Source organism: Gavialis gangeticus, unplaced genomic scaffold (assembly GCF_001723915.1).
Source record: "Gavialis gangeticus isolate Ggan-Ray unplaced genomic scaffold, GavGan_comp1, whole genome shotgun sequence".
In the NCBI taxonomy this organism is placed as follows: domain Eukaryota; kingdom Metazoa; phylum Chordata; order Crocodylia; family Gavialidae; genus Gavialis; species Gavialis gangeticus.
The window spans coordinates 46,421,503-46,443,810 of NW_017729004.1; the positions used below are offsets into that span (position 1 = coordinate 46,421,503).

A 22,308-nucleotide genomic window follows, 5' to 3' on the forward strand; every position below is an offset into this window, starting at 1 on the left:
TGTATATTGTGTAATATAATGGACTTAAATATATTGAGTTAATGTAGGAAGAAAAAAGAATATATTGAGGTTAAGTCACAAGGACAACAAATCCCTGAAGATGTTACATTGCCAAACTTGCATAACTAGATTTATTTTAAGGCTGTCAAAAGTAACAATGACTATGGAATCTAATCGTACTCTTTACACAGGTTACGTATTTGCAAGTGAAATATGCATGTGATGAAATGCAATCCTCATTATATACAAATAATCTAAAACCCCTCATACTAATGTTATACCTTCATAAAGTCTGTACAGTGCTTTGAAAATGCAGTGGTGTAGTTATATTAAATATTATTATTCAACATGTAAAAGTTGGTACAGCTTTTAAAAGCAAGCATTACTTACTTCTTTAACATGAAGAAAATCTTTTGCTTCAAATGATATGGCCATGCCTGGGACTGGGACATCATCATCGTGAGCTGCGCTGTAACCAACATTTGTCCGAACCGCAAATGCAACAGGTTTTGTCTGCACAATAAAAGAGAAACAGAATATGAATATGTGTGTGTCTCATCAGCTTAGACTAAATGATAAACACTTTGACTAGTTATAGACATTCAAAAAACCTAAGGTGGAATCGATCTGAATTATGCGGTTTTCTGTAAGCGGCATAGTTTAGATTGGGAGCAAACAGGACACACGTTCACCCTTTGGTGGGTGAGGTCAAATCTTAGACCAAGTTCCATTATTTTTACACCAGTCTGCATGCACCAAACTTCTGTTCTGTTATGGATGTAGACCAGTTTTCTGTGCCGAACTTCTGTTCCGTTACAGGTATAGACCAATTTCCAATCACTTATATCAGTAAAAGGGCAGTGCCTGTACCTGACCTTTGTATCAAGTTAATTTACGATGTTTTCACAAGTAATCCAACAAAAACACTTGCTGTAAAACTTAATATATTTTACTCAAAATAGTTTAGTTCACAATGTGAATTTTCACTTTAGAAAAACAACTAACATTTAATCTCAATACTACAGAATAATTAATAAGGCTGGCATATACATGTGATTCAAATCTTCAGGTCAACATTTTTTTAAAAACAGCTGTGATTTTGGCCACAAAAAAATTAAGTACCCAAACACTTAGAACAATGTATCAGTATAAAGCATTTGCTGCTCTTTATGTTTTAATAGTCAACGTCTCTGAATCAGAATGGAAACAAGGAGGTCCCAAGACTTGCCCAGCACAAGTTAAAATGCCCGGCACTGGAGCAGGGGAGGTTGTTTTGTTTTGTTTGTTTTTTTGTTATAAGGTATGTTTTCATACTACAAAATATTTGTTTAAAACTTTATGGAACGTGCTCTCAACTTTATGAATAAAAAGATTTTTTCCCCTATTCAGCAGCAGCAATCAAAGTTATTAACTCAGAATCTCTAATTCGGATTGTAGGCATCTAGCTAATGTGCTAAAACCCATAAAAGCATTCTGCAGTCCATGTTCTGGCTTTAGTTACAGTGGAGATTCTCAATGTAATTATCTGACCCTAAAATTGGAACTCTTTAATAACTGCAATAACTTTGCAGCACGGGGATGGGGGAAGGGGAGGGGAAGGGAGGGAGAAGGAGGGAATAGTAGAGAAAAATTATTTTAAAATAAGTGGATCCATACTCTATACTTTTTTGCATCATGTTTGCATGTATAAAGTATTTTTAAGAGATGCACTTGCATATACATAAGAAGCTTGCTGATGCACTCATTTCATAGTTTTATTGTTTCATAGTTGTTAGGGGCTGGAAGGGACCTTACAGATCATCAGGTTCAGCCCCACTGCACTCGGGCAGGAAAGTGACGCCAGCAAGATGGGCATCAAGATGTTTTTTAAAGATTGCCAGGGTGGATGACTGTACCACTTCTGGTATATGTTCTCTAACACCAAAGTTTTTTTATCTTCAATTAAATCAGTTCAGCACCTAAAACTGTTTAGACCCATGGGGATATCTGGCCCAGCCCCTGCATGAGCACAGGAATACCATTCTTAAACTACCAACTGTATCCATCCTCCTCTTGAAAACCTCCAAGGAAGGGATTTCTACAACATCCTAGGCAGTCTCTTCCCCTGTCACATTGCTCTGACAGTAAGAACAGCTCCCCTGAGATTCAATCTAAATCCGGTTTGCTACAGCTTCATGCCTTTGCCATATTTATCAAGATGGGAATTTGCACTTGTGCATACTTTTAAATGTAGCATTTAACAGTCAGTAGCAAAGGACTTACTGCACAGCCAAGGAGACAGTAGTGACTGCCACATAACCCAGAGGGCATAGCTATTTATGTAGTGGGCAACTGCATGTAAGATAATGATTTATCTAATTAGATGTTTCTGTCTAAATGGTTAATTTTAACTTGAGCCTACTTAGAACCTAGGTAAAAGCACTTGGGCTTACTCCTTAGCTGTGCTACACTGCAGCTAGCACAGATCGGTATGTGGGGACATAACACTGTTAGACAGATGCTTGGATGGGATGGTGTAGGCAGGGAAGAGCCTGTCTTGAGGTGGGGTGGGGTGACAGGGGGTTGGACAAAGTGTGACTTCAAGGGCATAAGGATTGAGATAACAGAATAGATCCATTGAGTAAGATGACAATATTATGCAGCTATTTCCCAGGATAAAATCATACTTTAGGGTTAGTAGGATTGTAAGACCAAAAAACAATATGTTTTTGTTTTGTTTTGTTTTGCCTATAGGAAAAACAAGTGCAAGACAACCTGTGTAAATGCACCTTTAAAATACACAATTTGTTTAAATCACCATGACATTAGAAGAAAGCTGGGCTAGCTTAGAGACAGTGTCCCAAATCCAACTCCCTCTTTAGACAGGTAAGTAGTACTCACATGACCTCATCCAACTCTCCCTATGCAACTCAACTTGTCCTTCTGAGTGTGCAGAATATGCTGTTGCTGCTAAGGCTCTGTTGAGATCCTAATCTGCCCAGGAAAGCCCATGATCTTCTGTGTCCACAAAAACACTAGTCACAGAAAAAAACACAACTAAAATTGTTTGTGGCAAAAGAAGGGGCCCTCCTTCATTTTGTCTCGACAGCCCAGTAGTAAAGGCACTTGCCCAAAAAGTGGAAGGCTTAGATTCTGGGCCCTCCTCAACCTGAACTGTCTTCCACTTCTCTGCAAGGTGCCCTAACCATGAGGTAAAAGGTGAGAGAGGTCTAAGAGTATGCTCTGCCCTTCCTGGTGAAATTCACTGGGAAGCTAAGACAAGAAGATGTGTGGGGTGAGCAGGCCAGGGAAGCTGGCTCTATAGCTCAATGAGTTGGGCACTATCATGAAACGGAGAATGCTCTGGGTTTTAACTCCTGCACCAGCCCCTGTTGCTATCTATGCATTTTATCTAATATCTTTGTCATGTCGAAGGGAAAAACATTATTGCCAGTTATGAAACTATTTTCAGGCACATAAAGTGCCCCATAGCTGTCTACAAAGTGGCTTGATTTAGGCCACTATATATGCGGTAAAGCCTCACTCGCACACCGATGATGAGGACCCCCTAAAGAGATGGCAGATTTTGTAAACAGCCAACAGATGCCAAAAAATCCATGCTTGATGTAATTCCTATTGTAAACCTTTGAGATATCTGACCCTACCAAGGATCTAATAGGGTCCTAGAATAATTTAGAACAACCTGAACTATGCGACTTAGAACAAATCACTAAGGTATACTTTGCTGGCCAAGGGAAATACTGCGTTCTTGGACCTGACCTCTCCTCCTGCCTGTAACAGCATCATCTCCAGGGCAGCTGGACCCCCTTACTAGGCCCCCCAGGGACCTCCTTCTCCCCACAGTCCTTCCCCAAACCTCCAGACTGCTGCAGGCTGTTCTCTCTGTGCTGGCACACAGGAGCTACAGCCATCCTACTTGGGAGATGTTCACTCAGCAGCCTCCAGCATCTTGCTGCTGACTCAGCTCAGGGCCTGGGTTTACTTCCAGTCTAAGCCCAGCCCTCCTGTTGGGTCAGATGACTCTACAATCAGCTCTGGCCATGGTTGCAGGCTGCTTTTCAGGCATGGTCCCTAACTGACTTCCTGCTGCACCTGCAGTCTGCCTCCTCTTATAGGAGCAGGAGCTCCAAGTCTCCTGCTGTATCACTGCCCTAGCCATGCTTTTGACCAATCTAGAAATTTACTATGCTAAGAGGAACTGCCAACATACCTCCTAAGAGAAGCTTTCTGTTCCCTTTGTGCCACAGGTTTTTTTGAATTTAAGGCTGCTAAAATAGCTTTCACGGTGTAAGTAGGATGTCTGACAAAATGAGGTGTGATCTATAATACTCACCTCAGAAGATTATTGAACCTTCTATATGATGATAACTTCAGTCTTTTATTAAGTCTTTTTTTGAGAAATGGAGTAAGACTCATTCCTTTTTGTCGGAATTACAGATTCACACATCAAAGTTGGAGTTAGGAAAGCTTTACTATATTTTTTTAATGTATACAATGATTATTTATTCCTTTAAGTGTACATGTTCAAAGTGGCTGATTTTTGTGAAATTTTTGAATTCATGATTTGTACATTTATCACCTAAAATCTTATAATTGCAGTAATGTAAGTTTTGAAATGTAACTTTTAAAAGAAAAATAAACACTTTTACTTGAATGTGATATTGCTATTAAATCCGGATTTACTGAAATGTTCAACCTGGGAAGGAGAATGTATTTTATTTCTGTGGGTCAGGAAGGTTCCTATCCCTTGTGATGAAATAGGGAATTTCACTGGAGCTGATTATAGCATGAGTGTTACCGAATGGGATTTGTGTGATGTGTATATAAAGCTTAACTATACTAAGGGTTAATAATAAAGTTATGAACAATCAAGGCAAAATCTGTGCACAATGAAGCTTAAAAAGGCCACTGATCTCTTATTTCTCATGGTAACTCTGAAAGAAATAGGAAAACCATGATTGAGAAAGGATTTGGTAGCTGAGTGTGGGAAGGTTCTGACGGTTGAAATTGGTACCACTTAAGTAAGTACACACTCAAGCTGGCAAGTAAAATGATAACCATGTGGCTGTTTGAATGATTAAATAGCACTCAGCATGATTCAGGGTTACGAAATCTGGCCCTTAATTATTTCTTGACACATTTCCCCCCCAAACTTAGAAAAATGACTGTGTATCATAGATGACTAGATGTGTGCCAAAACCAAAGTTTTTAAAATCAGCTATTTCAGTCAGCTGAAAGAAAAAAATGAGTAATTATTTAAACATTATGCTCATATCAGTCATCACTATGAATGAGGCTATAATGCCACAACAGCCATATTTTTTGGATGCCTTGAAAAATAAAATCTAGGCAATACAGCTAGTTGGCAAATATTATTTTCATATTGAAACTAATTTAATTCTATTTTGGAATAGGTTTTATAGAAGATAGAACCATAGCCAAAAACACCAATAGTTAGTCCTTCCTTACATCTTGTCTGTACTCTGTATAGTAAGAAGCTGACCAGGGCTAGTATCAGGATTCCTCTTAAAAATACAATTAACTGCTCTTTCTACTCCATTGTTTTGCTAAGTTATTTTCATTTTGTAGCTACAGTAAATGACTACCTTCCATACTAGTGAGAAATTAAGAATAAATTCTGAATAATCAAAAGTCCTCATGCTTAGAGTGAAACCAGCCAGATGGAGCTGAAGACTGCCCTTTCACTGACTCCTATCATTTAGGATTTATTCATCCTCCTCAAATATCTCAAGACTTTTCTGATAATTGACTTGGAATGAAAATGTGGGAAGACAGATAGCTAGGGGGAGAGATTCCACTGCCTTCCCATGTCTTGTAAATAGACTGTTCTGTAGTTATGAAGATAACTGGTAGAAACGTTAGATTTCACATAGTTGGTAAGAAGTTTTGTTACATAGATTAAATTTGTTTCACCTGTATTTAATGTAAGAATCAGAAAAGGGCTAGGGACAGAAATTACACATAAACTGATTTAAGTGATTGGAAACTGGTTCAAATCTGTAACAGAACAGAAGTTCATTGCACATACCACCCCTGCAGTTTTCACCCCCCTCTGGTATAACGCACACACGTGACATGAGTTTTGCTTTCATGAATTTGGGGTGCAGTTTCTCCCAAACCACTGCACCTATCTCACTGAAACTTGGCAGGCTTCATGCTCTCAGCAGGGGCTACCATCTCTGCAAGTTTCAGCTACTTCAGACCAAAAACAACGAAGTTATAGATATTTCATTGATTCCCCATTATACCCTATGGCCAGATCTCTGAAGTAGTTCCAAAGCTTCAGAGCCGATTCGGCTGAATCAAAGCAGGAAACGGATCTGGAGCTCTGACTCAGATTTCTGGCATCTGAATCAGCCAGATCTGAAGCTGAATCAAATAGCTGTCTAGTCGCATAGGCCTACTTTGCACCTCCCCCGCAAGCCCCCTTGCCGGGTGGTCAGGCTAGCTTTGGCCCAAACTGTCTTCTCCAGCCAAGCAGGGAAGTGTGCTCTAGCATCCTTCAGCTTCTGGTCTAGGCCACTACAGGCATGTTGTCTGTATTTCTGGAATCAAAAGTGGATGTCTGTTCACTTGCTTAACGGTTTAATTTATGCAGGTTAAACTAACCTGCAAAGATTGAATCGAATTAGCCTTCGGCTGTTTGACTGTCTATACTTAGCCAAGAAGTGTGAGTACATTTGAGATTTGAAAATAGACATGCATTCACAGAAGTATACAGTATCACTATTTTACTTTGAATTTTGTACTATCATCTGATATTATAACTTAGAGGGCTCATTCCAAGCCTTTCATTGAATTAAATCCTCCTTCCCTACTTTCTCAGTCTATTTCTCTCTCGGACTTTGTTCATCAAAAAAACATTTAATCTATAGTTATCATTTGCTTCTCCCTGCTTTATTAATTATAATATTGCTAATACAGAGGTTCTGGCCTAAATACTGCTAATACAGAGGTTCTGTTTTTTCCATTTCACCCCCAAATGCCAACATTTTGCATGGTCAATTCAATTAATTCAAAGTCCTCCTCATTGATTTATCACAAAAACAGCTAACAATCTTGAAACTGAAATTTGTCTGTTTGTCTTTCCAGGCTACCAACTCCAGAAATATGTAAGTATTAGAGAATACTTGAGAATGAATATCAAGGTTAAAATGAGTTTAAGTATGCATTTCTGGTAAACACAGACATACAGCGCATTTATGGACATGCTCTGGGAGGTGGTCAGGGTGGGGGGGCTTTAATTAAAGGGCTAATTTAAAGTGCCCGGAGTGTCACATGTATCGGCATCCCCTCACTGAAAAAGGGCACTCGAACTAACGCTCAATGAATGAGCTTTAGTTTAAAGCGTCCCGCCACCATTTTTCAGTGCAAGGATGCTGATACACATGACTCTCGAGTCTGCTGAAACACAATAATTGCTCTGATTCTCTGTAATTACAGTGCATCAGAGCAGCCTCCCTGCACATGTATAGGAGCCCATACTTTTAATGTAGAAGAAAAATTTGAATATTTTAAATTGTAAACAGATTAGACATTTGTATATAAGAGGCATGATAAAAGTGATTGCGACTTGATTACAACTGTTAATATATTTCATATATATTATACACATAAATATATTAATATATTCCATGTATATTCATATATAATACACATACATATACACAGGCAAATGTGCACTTGGTATTATAAAAAGTTCTTTTTCACAACCTGAACACAATCTGGAGTTGAAAGAATCTAAATGGAAGGATATGGATGCTACTTAGCAACTGCTTAAGAACATTTTACTAGGTATCCAAAAATCCATAATCCCACAATCCAGAAAAGGGGCCCCACTGGTAATAAAACCAATGTAGTTTAGCACTTTCATTATGGGAAGTGACCTGCTCAGCATGCTGGCCAATTTAGACATCAGTGAAGGGAAGTGGCTCTCTTGAGGCACTGTTGAGGAAGTTAGGTACATCACACAGAAGTCTGGATTGCATCCTAGGGGCACCCTTACACCTAATTTTCAGGCACCTAAGTCCTTTCTTGAATCTAGCCCCAACCTGACATCAAACATGTGGAATCAAAATACTTCCCAACCAATGTCAGATGACCAATTAATAACTGCTTATCCATGGGTATGCTTCCAAAAATTGGCCTTGAGGAGAAGGAGCATTCACAATGTATGACTTTGATTTCTGTACTTACACAAATTACTCTAGAAACACATGGCTCTGATACAGCATGAAACATGGGTTCTGGCAGATGTTATTTTTGGCATGTTACACATATGTTGCACTATAGAAATAAGATACAACATGTGTAGCCAGACATGCACAGTAGGGCCGTGTGAAGCTTTGGTTCACAATTCAATTTGGAGAAGATTCGGCCCAATCCAGAGGCCAAACCTCCGAATCTGAATTGAATCGCTAGAAGCTTAAAACTTTCTGAATCAATTCGGAGCCTCCAAATTGGACTTGGAAAAGATTCGGAAAACATTTGACAATTCAGAAGGCGGGCTTTCTGAGGAAACAGAAACTTAGAAGACAGAAGGGGGAGCAGGGCAGGGGTGGACTGACATCTCTAGCTGGCCAGTGACTGTGATTTCGCTCTGTGACTGCCCTTCCAATCACAGTGTCTGGGGGGAGGGACATAGAACCAGGATAAAAGCCTCCTTCTCCCCCCCCCCCGTGCCTTTTGTGAGCTGGTTCTGAGTGAGCAACAGCATCAGAAAGGTACTGGACTGTCTGGCTTGCTTCCTAGTCAGTCAGTTGCCTACTCCATTTTGTTTTTAGAAAGGATTGGACAGGATGTAGCTTGTAGCTTATCTTAGCTTCGTTTAGCTTAGCATCTCTCTAGTTAGTTTACTACTTATCCACTTATCCAATTCATTTCTTTCAATTTATATTTGTTCTCTTTTTTTTTTGCAATACTTTTAAAAGAGAAAGCTCAAGAGAAGTGTTTTCCCTGGCAGTGTGATCCATCACTGTGCAGAGAAGCACACATTCCACACACTCACACATCATAGAAGAAGTCAGTTATTCATAAAAGAAGAGATTCAGAATCATGATTATATATAGTTATTAATATTATTATAGTTAGTTTACATACAGACTAAAGACAACACAGAAGTCAGAGATTCAGATTGAGATTAACACACAGAACACAGAACTCAAGAGTCCTAGAGGAAGGAGATATATTATTTTAGGCACACATTACAACACAGAAGTGTCAAGAAGAACAGTAGAAGAACAAGAAGTACAGTAGTAGTCATGCATTCACATTAATAGCACATCACAGAAGAAGACACCATATATAGCTATTAATAATCAAAGCAGAGTCCAGTGCGCGCAACACAGAGGTAAGAAAACACACAACACAAAAGGAGTCGCACTTCCCATTCATAATGTGTAGTAAATAAATACATCACAGCACAGACAGAAGAAGACAGATTGCACACATTTTTACATAGTTCTTAATAATCATTACTCAATCAAACAATCAATCAAAGAAGAGTTCAGTGCATGCACACTACACAGAGGAAAGAAAACGACACAAAAGGAGTCTCTCTCTCTCACCCCCCCCCCTTTTGCAGCATAGGAAAGATTAATATGAAGCGTGCTTGAAAGGCAGGTGTCAGGTCTTCTGGCAAGGGAAGAAGAGGGGGTAGGGGAAGAGCTAGAGCTGTAAGTTCCCTGCCCCCAACCATAGATGCATCCTCTTCCCAAGCAGCCATGAGGCTTTTTCTGCCAGTGGAAGCCAGGAGGTGGGAGCAGTATCTATACCTGACATCCCTGCACCTGCACCACCACCCCTAACTCCAGAAATAGGCACCAGCAGCAGAATGACAGTCTCCTCCACCCCCATGTCATCTCCCAGCATAAGCCTCTGACTGCCAGACAAGAAGCTGGGACCAGGGGACCTGACCGCCTTGGTTCAAGCAATTCTGGGGACCGAGGAGGAATCAGAGTTTGTGTTCCACACCCCTCGAAGTTACCCATGACCCAGGTCTCCTTCTCTGGAAAGCAGCACCTCAGAGGAGGTTGAGGTTGAGATTGAGGTTGTGGTGGCTCAGGCAAGTGGCTCAGCTGAGGCAGCTCCTCCTGCTGCTGTGTCTCAGTCTGCTGAGGTGGGGGATAAGGGAGGAGCCACACCCTCAACCCAGAAGTGGGCAAGTAGCATAGTGTGGGAGAATTTTGAGCTGGCAGATGATCCCAGGTTTGCTATCTGCCAGCACTGCCGAAGGTAGATCAGCTAGGGCAAGGAGGTGAAACACTTCACCACCACGGCAATGCTGCTGCATCTCAGGGGGCAGCACCCCCTTGCCCTTCTTCCTGCTCAGCCTGGCACCAGTGTGAGCATACCCAAAAGGAAGTCCCCCAGTTGCTCCAAAACCCCTGTCCCCACCAAAGCAGAGGCAGGCCACCCTGGAACAGGGGGGAAACCTGCAGACAGAGGAGGGCACATTCCCAAGGTGAGTGAGATCACCCAGACCACTGGGGAGATGCTTGCTCTGGATAGCCAGCCCTTCTCCTTAGCTGAGCAGCCAGGGTTCAGGCAGCTCATGGTGCTTGTGGCCCCATCATACCAAGTGCCTTCAAGCACCACCTTTAGTAGGTCAGTGGTGCCCAGGCTGTATGAGGCATGCAGGGAGTACTTGAGGGAGGAGCTGTACAAGGCAGGGCCGCACGTAGCCTTGAACTTCACCTCCAACATCTGGAGCAGCCAGGGTGGCGATCACACCTACCTCTCCCTCACAAGGCACTGGTATGACCAGTCAAGCCAAGGTACTGGATGAGTCCCACACAGCAAAGGGAGATCATAGTGGCCATGAACCACATGGTGCAGACGTGGCTCATTGGGCAGGCCAACCTCACCTGCAGGTTCATGGTCACCGACAACGGGGCCAATATGGTCAAGGATGTCCATGATACCAACTTTTCTGGCATCCACTGTGTGGCACACAGGCTGCACCTCATAGTCAGGGATGCCTTGGAGGGGGACAGGGCTGCCAGTGATGGTGCTGCTATCACTACTGCCACAAGCCAGCTGATTTCAAAATGCAAGAAGGTGGTAGGCTACTTCCATCACAGCATCAAGGGGGACAAGATGCTGTGGGAGAAACAGGCAGAGCTGAGCATCCCACAGCACAAAATCATGCAGGATGTGAAGAGTCAGTGGAACTCCACATATCTGATACTCAAAAAGCTGGTGGAGAAACAGAAGGCCATCCATGAGGTGGCCTTGCTTGGGGAGATTGAGATCAGCAGCCCCCTTAACAGAGCTGAGTGGGGTACTATCATCCACATCAACTGCAGGTGCTTTCCCAGCCTGACAAAGGGTTTTTCAAACCAAAAGCTTCCTAAGATGTATTTCTCTAACTATTCTGGGTTTTTTTCCACAATAAATAGTGAGTGAGCAGCAGCACTAGCACAGTTGCCCCAGCAGCATCTCTGGTAGCCTGGTCAAACTGTCACAGAGCCCTTCTTTTTATAAAGGAATTGAAAGCAAGAAGTAAAGATGCTGTGCTGGATATATGTTACTCATGGTGTGTGATGGCTTATCTTGTGTTGTTATGTCTATATAAGTTATTTTTACCTGCTGCAGTTTACAGTGGTGGACTGAGATGAAGCTGTAGGGGAGGAGGAGACCTCACTGGGTCACACTGCCATGGTGTGCAGAGGCCCCAGCACCAGGAAGGGTGCACCTGATCAGAAATACACACACACATTTGCACAGTGAGGGTGCACCTAACAGACACACACTAGGTGCACCTACTTGAGAGGAAAGAAGGGCCTGACAGTTCAGTATGACTACCTTAGATGCTGCTGGTGCTGAGCCACCTAAGTTATTTTTACCTGCTGCCGTTTACAGTGATTGACCAGGCTGAGGTTGTATGAGAGAAGAAGGCCTCACTGGGGCACACCGCCCTGTTGTGCAGAGGCCCCAGCGCCAGGAAGGATGCACCTGAACACATACATCGTGTCACCCACCCATGTCATGAGTTTTGCCTGCCTGCAGCCAGAGGTGCAGGGCCCCAGAATCCAGACTCCCCCTGTACTCATCTTCTTGACAGCTGGCAGTCTTCGTGGGCGCAGCAGGGCCTGGCAGGCCTGCAGTAGTTTTTTTTCACCCTCTGTGCCCTAAGACAGACACAGCTGGCAGGCTTCATGGCCATAGCAGGGCCTAGCAGGCCTGCAGTTTTCACCCCCCTATGCCCCCAGACAGACACACTTGCACAAGCACCCATGTCATGAGTTTTACCAGTTAGCAGCCAGAGGTGCAGGGCCCCAGAACCCCCCTGCACCTATCTCCTTGACAGCTGGCAGGCCTCATGGCAGCAGCAGGACCTCGCAGCCAGGCCTGCAGTAGTTTTCACCCCCACTGTGCCCCAAGTCAGACACAGCTGCACAAGCACCCATGTCACAAGTTTTCATCCTGCTGTGGTGTAACACACGTGACATGAGTTTTGCTTTCACAATTTTGAAGTGCAGTCTCCCAGAAACCCCTGCACCTGTCATCTTGAAATGTGTCAGGCTTCATGCTCTTAGCAGAGGCTAGCACCCCTGCAAGTTTCATGTAAAACATCCAGAAAACAACAAAGTTGTAGATATTTCATAGATTCCCCATTATACTCTATGGTTGAATCTTCAAATTGGCTCTGAATCTTGCAAAGCTGATTTGGCCGAATTGAATCAGCAAAGTGATCCAAATCTCCAAATTGAATCACTGGCATTCATATTGGCCGAATCTGAATCGAATAGTTCCCTATTCACACAGGCCTAATGTACAGCCCCCTGGCTGGAGTGTGACAAAGTTGCAAAAAAGGCATAATCTCCATCCAATGAATCCATCCTGTGAAGCCTACAGGTGAGAGGGACAGGTTTAATGTGAGGCCCACCTGATCAGTGTTTGCTGCCACATCAGAGGCTGTTTGGTCTGCATGCAAACTACTGGTGGGGACAAGGGCACGGACCAAGGTTAATCAGGCAGAAATAAGCAAGGGCTGCAGCAGAAGATAGTTTCTAGTCTGGGGCTGTCTGTGAGCTGCGTCATTTAAGGTACTGACACTCAGGCAACCCAATCCCTCTTGCTGCTCTGCTGTGCTTTTATGACAAGGAGACCTGGAGTTGCTTACAAGCCCCCTGTGGCAGCAAGGGTGACAGCTCACTGGCTAGGCAGGCTATCAGGGAACTAGCTGGTCTCCACCCCTCCCACCTCCATTGGAAGCAGGCTGGTGAGGGAGAGTAGTGCACTGTGGGATAGTGGGGGTCTCTCAGACTTGCACCCACCTTAAAATTTATGGTGGAAAAACTTGCTGCAATGAAGAAGTTGCTGTTCAAAACAGTAACTTTTCTGAACTGAATCCACCATTACAGTATTTTTTTTTAATCGGCTATTTTTTAGCATGACAAACGGTGTGAATGTGTGGGTGTTCATTTTTGTTCCACTGATGTGTCCTAATCCAAGAGACCAAACAATGTATATGATACAATTCTTCTCAATACCCTCTAAATTATAATAAATATTTTCATGTACACTGCTGAAAACTGACATTATATGCCACAGAAATAACACAACTTAAAGAGAAAAAAATACTATCATATGAAATTAATTCCATGTTTCAAAACATTGAATAGCTATTGAAAAATATCTAAAATTAGCAAAATGCTGCTTTTACTATAAATTATAAATTACTACTGTCTAACACAAAAAAGATTTTGTGTTAAAAAGAATTTATAAAAGGGTCTAAATATGCAGAGTAGCTACATAGTGGGTGCTTCTACATGTACCGCTGACTGCACAGTTCATACTAACCGACTGTGCAAGTGTGCAGTATCCACTGGTACTGCACAGTCCTGGTGGCACATGGGTCGCTTTCAACACTACTGCATAGCAGCAATGAGCTACTGCTCAAATAGGAATTTTCAATGTCACTGTCCTTGATATACTTCTAAAAATGGTTTGACATATTACAAAAAAATCTTATTAAAAGGCAATAACTCATTACTAAGAAAGATGAAAAATGAAAAAGGCATTTCTAAGTACTTCTGATATGAAAAACAAACAGCAGCTAAGAATCCTCATTAGTATATTTCTCCATCAAGATAATAGCTATGGAAGTCTGAGTATGAAAATAAAAGACATTCAGATGCACTGGGTTACAGATCTACACAGAAAAGAAGCACCCACATTAAATATTACAATCAAGAAGACGGAGACTGAATTCTCATGAAATTAGATGGCAGAAATCCATCTACTTGGACGTTTGATATGACCAAAATTCAAGACTCTAAATCATTTTCAAACATCAATTATTAGTTTCTATGCATAGATACTAGATATAACCTCTACCATGAGTTCTGATTCCTTATGCATAGAGAAAATATTTGAAAAATAGAGCTATGGTATTTTATTGCTTATAACAAATTTCAGTACTAAAATTAAATCCACCAAGCTTTCACAAAATTGCCAACAGTGTACATTTTACAGCAGAAAATGCCAAAAAAAATGTTTTTCACATTTTAAAACACACATATTTTTAAGTATATATACCATTCTAAAACTAACATTTTCCTGTGCATTTCACAATTCTAAAATTAGAATGGGTCAAAGAAGTTAAGTACTTTCCGTTCATTTTCTAAATCTCTCTGAAAATGTGACGACGACAGTTTAGCACTCAGATAATCCAGTGTGGACAAGGACAGATGCTCCCAGATGTTAGCCAGTTTTACATCTTATCTTTTGAAGACAAATACTGTAATCTGAAAATGTACCCACCTTACCTCTAGAATCAATGTTTTTAATTTAAAAAGATCACCACAGAAAATGCTACTAAGTCATGTTTTTAAAGATAGACTTCTGCGCAAAAAATAATCAGATACTTTGGTAAACCATTCTGAGACAACAGGTTTAAATAAAAAAATCATAAAATTTGCATCAAGACCAGGAGGTAATATACTCTAATATTCTTTGAAAGATAATTTCAACCTCTGAGATAAACAAAGTAAATTCCTATAAATACCAATGGTGTTGCTTTTATTTCCACGAGAACTGAACTTGATTCCAGGATTGTTGAAATGGGTTGAAATTAGAGCTGGATTGAAAAAATATTATTATTGGTAATTTTTCCTGCTGTGTCTCATTTTATTCCCATCATGTATAAGTTATACTTATTTCTCTCTCTCTCTCTCTCTCACACACGCGCGCACACTCAAAATGACTTACAGGGCACTGAGAGACGTGACATTTTGTTGCATGATCAGCTGCCTCCAATGTTCTCCAGCAGTGCCCTGACAGGAGTGCACAGCTTTAAAAGTGCCCAATTGTGCAACACTCTAAACCCCCATTTCATGAGGGTTCAGATGAAGGTGCTCCAAAACAGAGTGCCATCATTAACTTCTGTCAGTCCCTGCCGGAAGAAGAGCTGGGCTGATGCAGCTGAGTGCTGCCCCTGATCCTGTCTCCTGCTGTGCCATGAGATCCAGTCTTTTGAGAATCCTACCTGTAGAGATAGATTTTCTTGTGACTTACATGCCTGAGCAAATCCTGTGATTGCTATGCCTCATGGCCCCTAATTCTGACATGGCTGGAAAAAAGTGGGAAAAGTGGTATAAGCAAGGTGTCCATTTTCCCTACTAATCTACCACACAAGAATGCTAAGATACAGGTTAAGCATCAATTAGAATAGCAATTTACACCTGAAAATGCCCTCAATACATGATGAACTTAGGGTTGGGGGAACAGAAAAGTAAGTTAAAGCAAACCCTGTGTTCCCCTTGCACAGCTGCAGTGGAGTATGAGGTGTGCTGAGCAAATTCTCCTATCACTCGTAAGCATGTAAAATTTTGCAGTGGAATTCATTTGAATTTACATTAGTGTAAGCAAAACCACAGACTATTTCTACTGCCATAGCATGTTATATAAAGATAATTTTCATTAAGTCCAAAATGGTCTTGGAAAATGGCATCAGTTGTCCTGATAACACACTTGTCATAAATTGACGCTTGTAGTTCAGAGAATTTTTCACAAAGCACCTTTCCTACTTTGCTATTTAAACACAATATTATGTACATTTCATTGGATCCAAATTTTAAAGAAACCTGTAAATTTATATTGACAGTAAAGGATTATTTTTCTGTTACAGAATGACTGCACACTTTCATACTAGACAACCCCAGTATGCACTCTACAAAGTGTAAAGTAATGTACAATATATTTTAGACTATGCATAACAACACTACTCTTAAGCCTTTCACTTCCTCTGTGGAGCACATATGTCCAGCAGTGACAAAATAATGATATTCTTCCCTGAGGACTGTCCCACAAGCTATTGCTTTCACTGTATACAGTTTTAACACCAAATGTGTATCAGAAAGGAATAACAGTACATATTGTCCAATAAACAGTAGCATTAAAAACAAACCATATTATTTTTAACTTTCTTCATGATTTGAGAAACTTATATGCAAAACATATGTAGTACAGGAGATTAACCACAGTTTTAGCAGTCCAATAGACATACCTATTTATATTAAAAAAGATGCCGGGGTGCTTTATCATATCTACATTTTTGTGATGCAAGCAGTGAAAAATATACATTATGGGTTTGCCAGTTTAATTTTTTTAGATCTACCAGGTAAACAATGGAAAAACAGAGCAGATGCTACCCTAACCCACCCCATACACACCTTCTCTAGACCAGGATGGCCCCAGTCTCCCGGGTTCAGTACAGATGTCTAAAAACCCCAAGGCAGAAAGTGATCTAAGTTTGGCACTTTAAGCACCCTAAGGTTAAGTCAGGAGTAAGAAAACAAATGTTCACCTTTCGGTGGTGAGGCAAACAGGCTGCTTGCACTGGTCAAGACCAGCAGGGTGGGGGCATTCCCATACACTTCCCAGCAGGCTGCCAGAGAATGCTTAGCCCAGCTGAGTAGCCAAGAAGCCAGGTGGGTCAACTGCAGCCAGGTGGGTGGTGGAGGGAAGCAGAAGCCCCAACTATGAAGCCCCCTCAAGCTCTGTTGTCTCAGGTCTGTGGGGGCCAGAGCTGGGGATGCACAGCAAAGCCCTTTCCCCTCCCCACACTGCCTAGCATGGCCCCCAGACCTGCCTCCTGCCTGTGGCTGTCCCAGGTAACCAGGCAGTGGGGACAGGGGAGCTAAGGCCTCCCAGCACGAAGCCTCAGCCCACCCAGACCTAAGCCAGCACACTTGCTACTTGTTGCTGACTGTCACAGACAGTAGGTAGGGCTGGGGACAGCATCGTTTCTGGCTCATCTCTGTGAGAGCTTGGGAGGAGATGAGTGAGGTCTGAGGTTAGTGCATCCCTCTGTAAAGTGGGGTTAGCAGGGTCCCACAAAGCAGCCTGGAATGTCACTTGACTGCAACCTAACCTGAGTCACTAGGGAATATGGTAGAGACATCTGATAGATCTAAATCACTTAAGTCTGATACCACATTGTTCCGATGTAACATGGACTGGGATCTGCCATTTTTTAACCCGTCTATGTGCACTGAACTTCCATCCAGTTACAGGTATAGACTGGTTTCCAATCACTTATACTAGTATAAATGTAATAGACATTACATTAGGGCTGGAAGGGACCTCAGAAGATCATCGAGTCCAGCCCCCTGCCCCAGGGGCAGGAAGTCAGCAGGGATCATAGGATCCCAGCAACATAAACATTCAATCATCTCTTGAAGGTGTTGAAAGTAGGTGCTTGAACCACCTCCAGTGGCAGTCTATTCCAAACCTTGTGGGCTTGGACAGTAAAGAAGTTCTTCCTTGTGTCCAGCCTGAAACTGGCATGGAGGAATTTGTGATCATTCAACCTTGTCATCCCTTGGGATGCTCCGGTGAACAGATGTTCCCTCAGATCCTGGTGAGCACCCCGATAAACTTACAGGTGGCCACCAGATCGCTGCTGAGCCTGCGCTATTCCAGGCTGAAGAGTCCTATGGCTCTCAGCCTCTCATCATAAGGTCTGTTTTCCTGACCCTTGATCATGCATGTGGTTCTCCTCTGCACTCTCTCAAGCTTCTCCACACCCTTTTTGAATTGTGGAGCCCAAAACTGGACGCAGTACTCCAGCTGCGGCCTCACCAAGGCTGAGTACAATGGGAGAATGACATCCTGGGATTTGCTTCAGAAACATCTATGGATGCAAGCCAGCATTTTGCTTGCTTACTAGCTTCAGCATCACATTGAAGGCTCATGTTCATCTTGTGGTCAATCACAACCCTCAAGTCCCTTTCACCCATAGTGCTAGCCAGCATAGCACTGCCAAGCCTATAAGAATGCTGCAGGTTTTTCTTCCCAAGGTGGAGAACCTTGCATTTTTTGGTGTTAAACACCATCAGGTTCTCATCCGCCTATTTCCTGAGCCTGTCAAGGTCTGCCTGGATCACCCTCCTGTCCTCAGGTGTGGATGCTTTACCCCAGAGTTTGGTGTCATTGGCGAACTTGGCCAGTCTGATTCTGATACCAATGTCCATATCATTAATGAAAACGTTGAATAGTGTAGGCCCAAGGACAGAGCCTTGAGGGACCCCACTGGTCACAGGGCACCATGATGACTGACTTCCATCAACCACCACCCTCTGGGTCCTACCACAGAGCCAATTCCCCAGCCAGCAGACCGTGGTGAGGCTGAGGCCACAATTAGTCAGTTTTGCTAGGAGGTGATCACGGGATACCAGATTGAAGGCTTTTTAAAGTCAAGATATATGACATCAATCTCTTCCCCTTGTCCAGGTGTTAGGCCACCTGGTCATAAAAGGAAATAAGATTGGTCAAGCAGGACCTACCTGCAACAAACCCATTCTGGCTATCCCTCAGGATGTTGCCTTCAGCCAGTTTGTCAAGAATGGTCTTCTCGGGCTAAGGGGTCAGGGTGGCAGATTGCCCCCTCAGTCCCCCTCAGGATGGAGGCTCCCATGACAAACACTTTGCATTTTGTCTTAGGGACAGTGGGGGCGGTAGCTACAGTTGAGCCTGTTTGCCTGAAGGAGCTGGCAGCTTGGTAGGCTCTGCTGGGGCTGCAAGAGGTTCATACCTGTTGCAAAGGTCCACTGGGGTGGGGACTTTGGTGTGGCAGGCCATGCTGTTTTTCAGAAAATCAGAAAATATAAATGATAAACAAGAAATACCCACAAACAAGATATCCTCCAGACTCTGTAAGAAGACATTTGTGTTAGTGCTAATCTTACAAGATATCTCCAAAGAGCTAGAAATTGGCAAGTCTACAAAGGCAACATTTGTGCAGGAATCTCACTCCTGAAGATGCAGCAGGAGCTTGAGGCATGCCCCAAAGAAAAGAAGGATAAATTTATAGGAAATAGAAACAGCAATCAATAATTTTTTTTTCAAGACAAATATATATGACAGAAAGAGGGAAAGGAGAGGCTTCCTACCTAATACAATGAGGTCTTGATTTACATTAGGGCCCCTGGTGCTACTATGGCACAAACAAACAAAAAAATGGTGTACTGGATCATCACTAAAATTTTGTATAAGATCTTTGGTTCTCATCCTAGCCTCATGTCTAGTCAGCCAAGAAGTGGCAAGTATTTACCCCCTTACTTCAGCAGCAAAACCAACATTCAGATTCACTGGGAAACTGTGTATCAGTAATTTAGCATAAGTTATTACAGGGATGTTGTAATGAGCCCTGGAACAAACATTATAAATTGAGGAAATTAAGCATGATGGGTAAAACAAAATCAATCTAAATTTGTTAAGATATGGAAGAAGTACAGGTTTGTAAACCCAAACAACTCTGTTCTTCTTGACATCATTCAGTACCGCATAATTATGATTAGTATTTCTGGTTCCAAATTAAATACAATTGATTTTTTAAAGATATTTTATATTGTCAAAACCCAAGCCAAACATTTAAAAAGACAAACAAATCTTTATGATCTTCTCTGTAGGAGAACATTTTTCTGAATGACTGCTATAATTTTTCTGGAAAATGCACTCCATTCTTCAAGCATAACAAAGTAGTTGGATGTCTTCAATTATGATGCGGCTACCACTGCCTCCATAGTTATTCATCTTGTAATTGCAATAGTTCCTAGGTTTCCAGTCTAGAACAAGTGGCCCAGTGTGGTAGGTGCTGCAGTCACCCACATTAACAATACTATACGTGTGCTAAAGTGTGCTTTGGCAAAGGGAAACAGCTGTATGAAAAAAAATCCAGTAGGAAGGTCAAAAAAAAAAGCCAGAGAAAGAGTCATGTTTAGTATAATAAACAGAGATCTGGGTTTTCTGTTTCCCATGGAAAAATGGAGTAAAATGCAGATTTTCCCCCCTTACCAGAGTAAAACACAGATTTCTCATTTTAGCAGAGAAACTTGCGGATGTTGCAGTTTTGCAATGAGTTCTCTGCAGGCTGGCAGAGTTCCAGCCTTCAAAGGGCTGCGAGGGAGTGGGAAGAGGGTGGTGAGGCAAGGGGCCCCATGCAGTCTGGAGAGCAGCTCCTGCAGGTAAGTGGGGGGGGGGGATTGAGGCCCCCATAGGGAGGGATTGAGGGTTGGGCAGGGCTGGGGCTGCTGCCCAGCTGGATGGTGCATGGGGCTTGAAGCCTGGGACCACAATGCATGGCTGCAAGGCTCTGATGCGGAGCAATATGGGGCTGAGGGAAGCTTGTCCAGGGATGGGGGTGCAGCCGCCTCCCCACAGTTGCATGCACTCCCAGGGCGCAGGAGGGGCATGTGCCCCCCAGATCTGTGAGGGGCAAGTGCGGGTGCATACTGTGGGCTTGGGCTCCCTGCCCTGCTGCCTTCCCTTGGGGTCTATGCAGCCCAGCAAGTGCAACCCAGCACTGCAGGGCATAGTGGGGCCATGCAAGAAAGTTGTTTGTCACTGTGAACTCTGTGCTGCACTGGTGATGGCAGCAGTGAGGGCACTGCTGTGGGTTGTGTCCCTCCCTACAGTCCCACACATGCAGAGGATGCATCACGAGCACAGCGTGGAACTCACAGTGCTAATGAGGTCTATGCATGGCTTTGCCATTCCCTGCAGTGCCAGGTTGCATCCACTGGGCTACAGAGGCCCTGGGGGAGGGCAGCAGCAGGGACCCAAGCCTGCAGCATTCACCCACTCCGTGCACAGATCTGGGGGGGGTAGAGGTTCCCCCTGGCCCCAAGAAATGTGTACAGTGGCAGTGAGCCACCTCCTCACCCACCTAAGCCCACAGCAGGCAGGCAACAGGGGAACTGAGTTTCGCTTTGCTGCAGCAGCTGCTGCCTTCTGTTGCAGGTACGGAGCTGCAGACCCAGGTCCCTGGCCCCATAGCCCTGGCAGCTGGGAGGCCACCCAGCAGGGCTGGGGCGGGGCACGAGCAGGGCTGCGGGAGTTGTGGGGGGCCTTTAATCACAGATTTTGGGGTTTTCTCAGGGAATTTGTGATTTTTTTATCAGAGAATTTGAGGGTTTTGGTTTTTTTTTTAATCAGAGAAAACCAGGATCCCTGATATTCATAAACCCAGATATCAGAAATCCAGAATTCTCAAAAATCCAGCACTTTTTAAAAATACACTACATCAGAGAGTAGCAGTGGCCGGTCCTGGAGCAGCAGAAGGGGAAGCTTGTATGTGGCGGCTGTCACCACCATCCATCACCCCGCATTGCCACTCCACATGCGGCCGCTGCTCCGGGACAACCCGCCGCTGCTTCGCCCTCCTCTTCTGCCCCCACTCCATGACTGGCTGCCGCTCCAGTTTGAAAAATCCAGAATTTTCAAATTTCCAGCAGTTGTTTGGTCCCAAGCATGCGGGATATATGAGGTCATACTGTAATAAGCAGTAGTATCAGCCCCACAGCAGCAGAACCAAAAGAAAATGTTTCCAAAAGTATAAGGGATGTACTTGGTAGTCATGTTGGTCTGAGACAAAAAGAAATACAAAGATCTAGAACTCTTGGTTCCATAATGATACCTTTTATTAGACCAACTGATAAAAAAATATCCTTTTCTGCAGGCTTTTGGGCTCAATGGCTCTTCGTCATGCTCTGGAAAAAGTATAGATGGTAAAAAGTCTCCATAGGTAGGAAATAAACTTCATTTTTGTACAGAGGGAGCTAGAGATGGAAAGCTTTCCCTCTGGGTCCAGGAGAATGCCTATGTGAGCTGTGTTGAGTAGCTCTTTGATCTGTAGATCAGGTAAAAGTCCTTTCTTGGAGGAGTCAGATGGCATGCAGGGAGGTAGAAAAATCTTTCTTGTTGTTCTGCAATGAAGTTTTAACTCCAAAACTGGCTAAAATTCAGCATCTTCCATGTGTCAGGGATGTATTTGGTAGC

At 43.1% G+C, this 22,308-nt stretch overlaps 1 protein-coding gene and 2 long non-coding RNA genes across 5 annotated transcripts in view; 2 read left to right on the forward strand and 1 right to left on the reverse strand.

Annotated features, from left to right (window-relative positions):
• The window catches only part of LOC109291346, a 17,370-nt gene extending 15,226 nt beyond the window's left edge, over positions 1-2,144 (forward strand). The window contains exon 3 of the long non-coding RNA XR_002095822.1: positions 2,134-2,144. This is a non-coding gene — a long non-coding RNA (uncharacterized LOC109291346). The remainder of the gene's footprint in view (positions 1-2,133) is intronic.
• Positions 1-22,308, reverse strand: part of CACNB2 (calcium voltage-gated channel auxiliary subunit beta 2) — a 233,595-nt gene that overhangs the window by 72,378 nt on the left and 138,909 nt on the right. For all 3 annotated transcript variants that reach the window (XM_019508325.1, XM_019508326.1, XM_019508324.1), the window contains exon 3: positions 391-513. In XM_019508325.1, coding sequence (XP_019363870.1) covers positions 391-513 — 123 coding nt within the window. The remainder of the gene's footprint in view (positions 1-390; positions 514-22,308) is intronic.
• LOC109291345 overlaps positions 22,014-22,308 on the forward strand; it is a 6,979-nt gene continuing 6,684 nt past the window's right edge. Inside the window, exon 1 of the long non-coding RNA XR_002095821.1 lies at positions 22,014-22,054. This is a non-coding gene — a long non-coding RNA (uncharacterized LOC109291345). The remainder of the gene's footprint in view (positions 22,055-22,308) is intronic.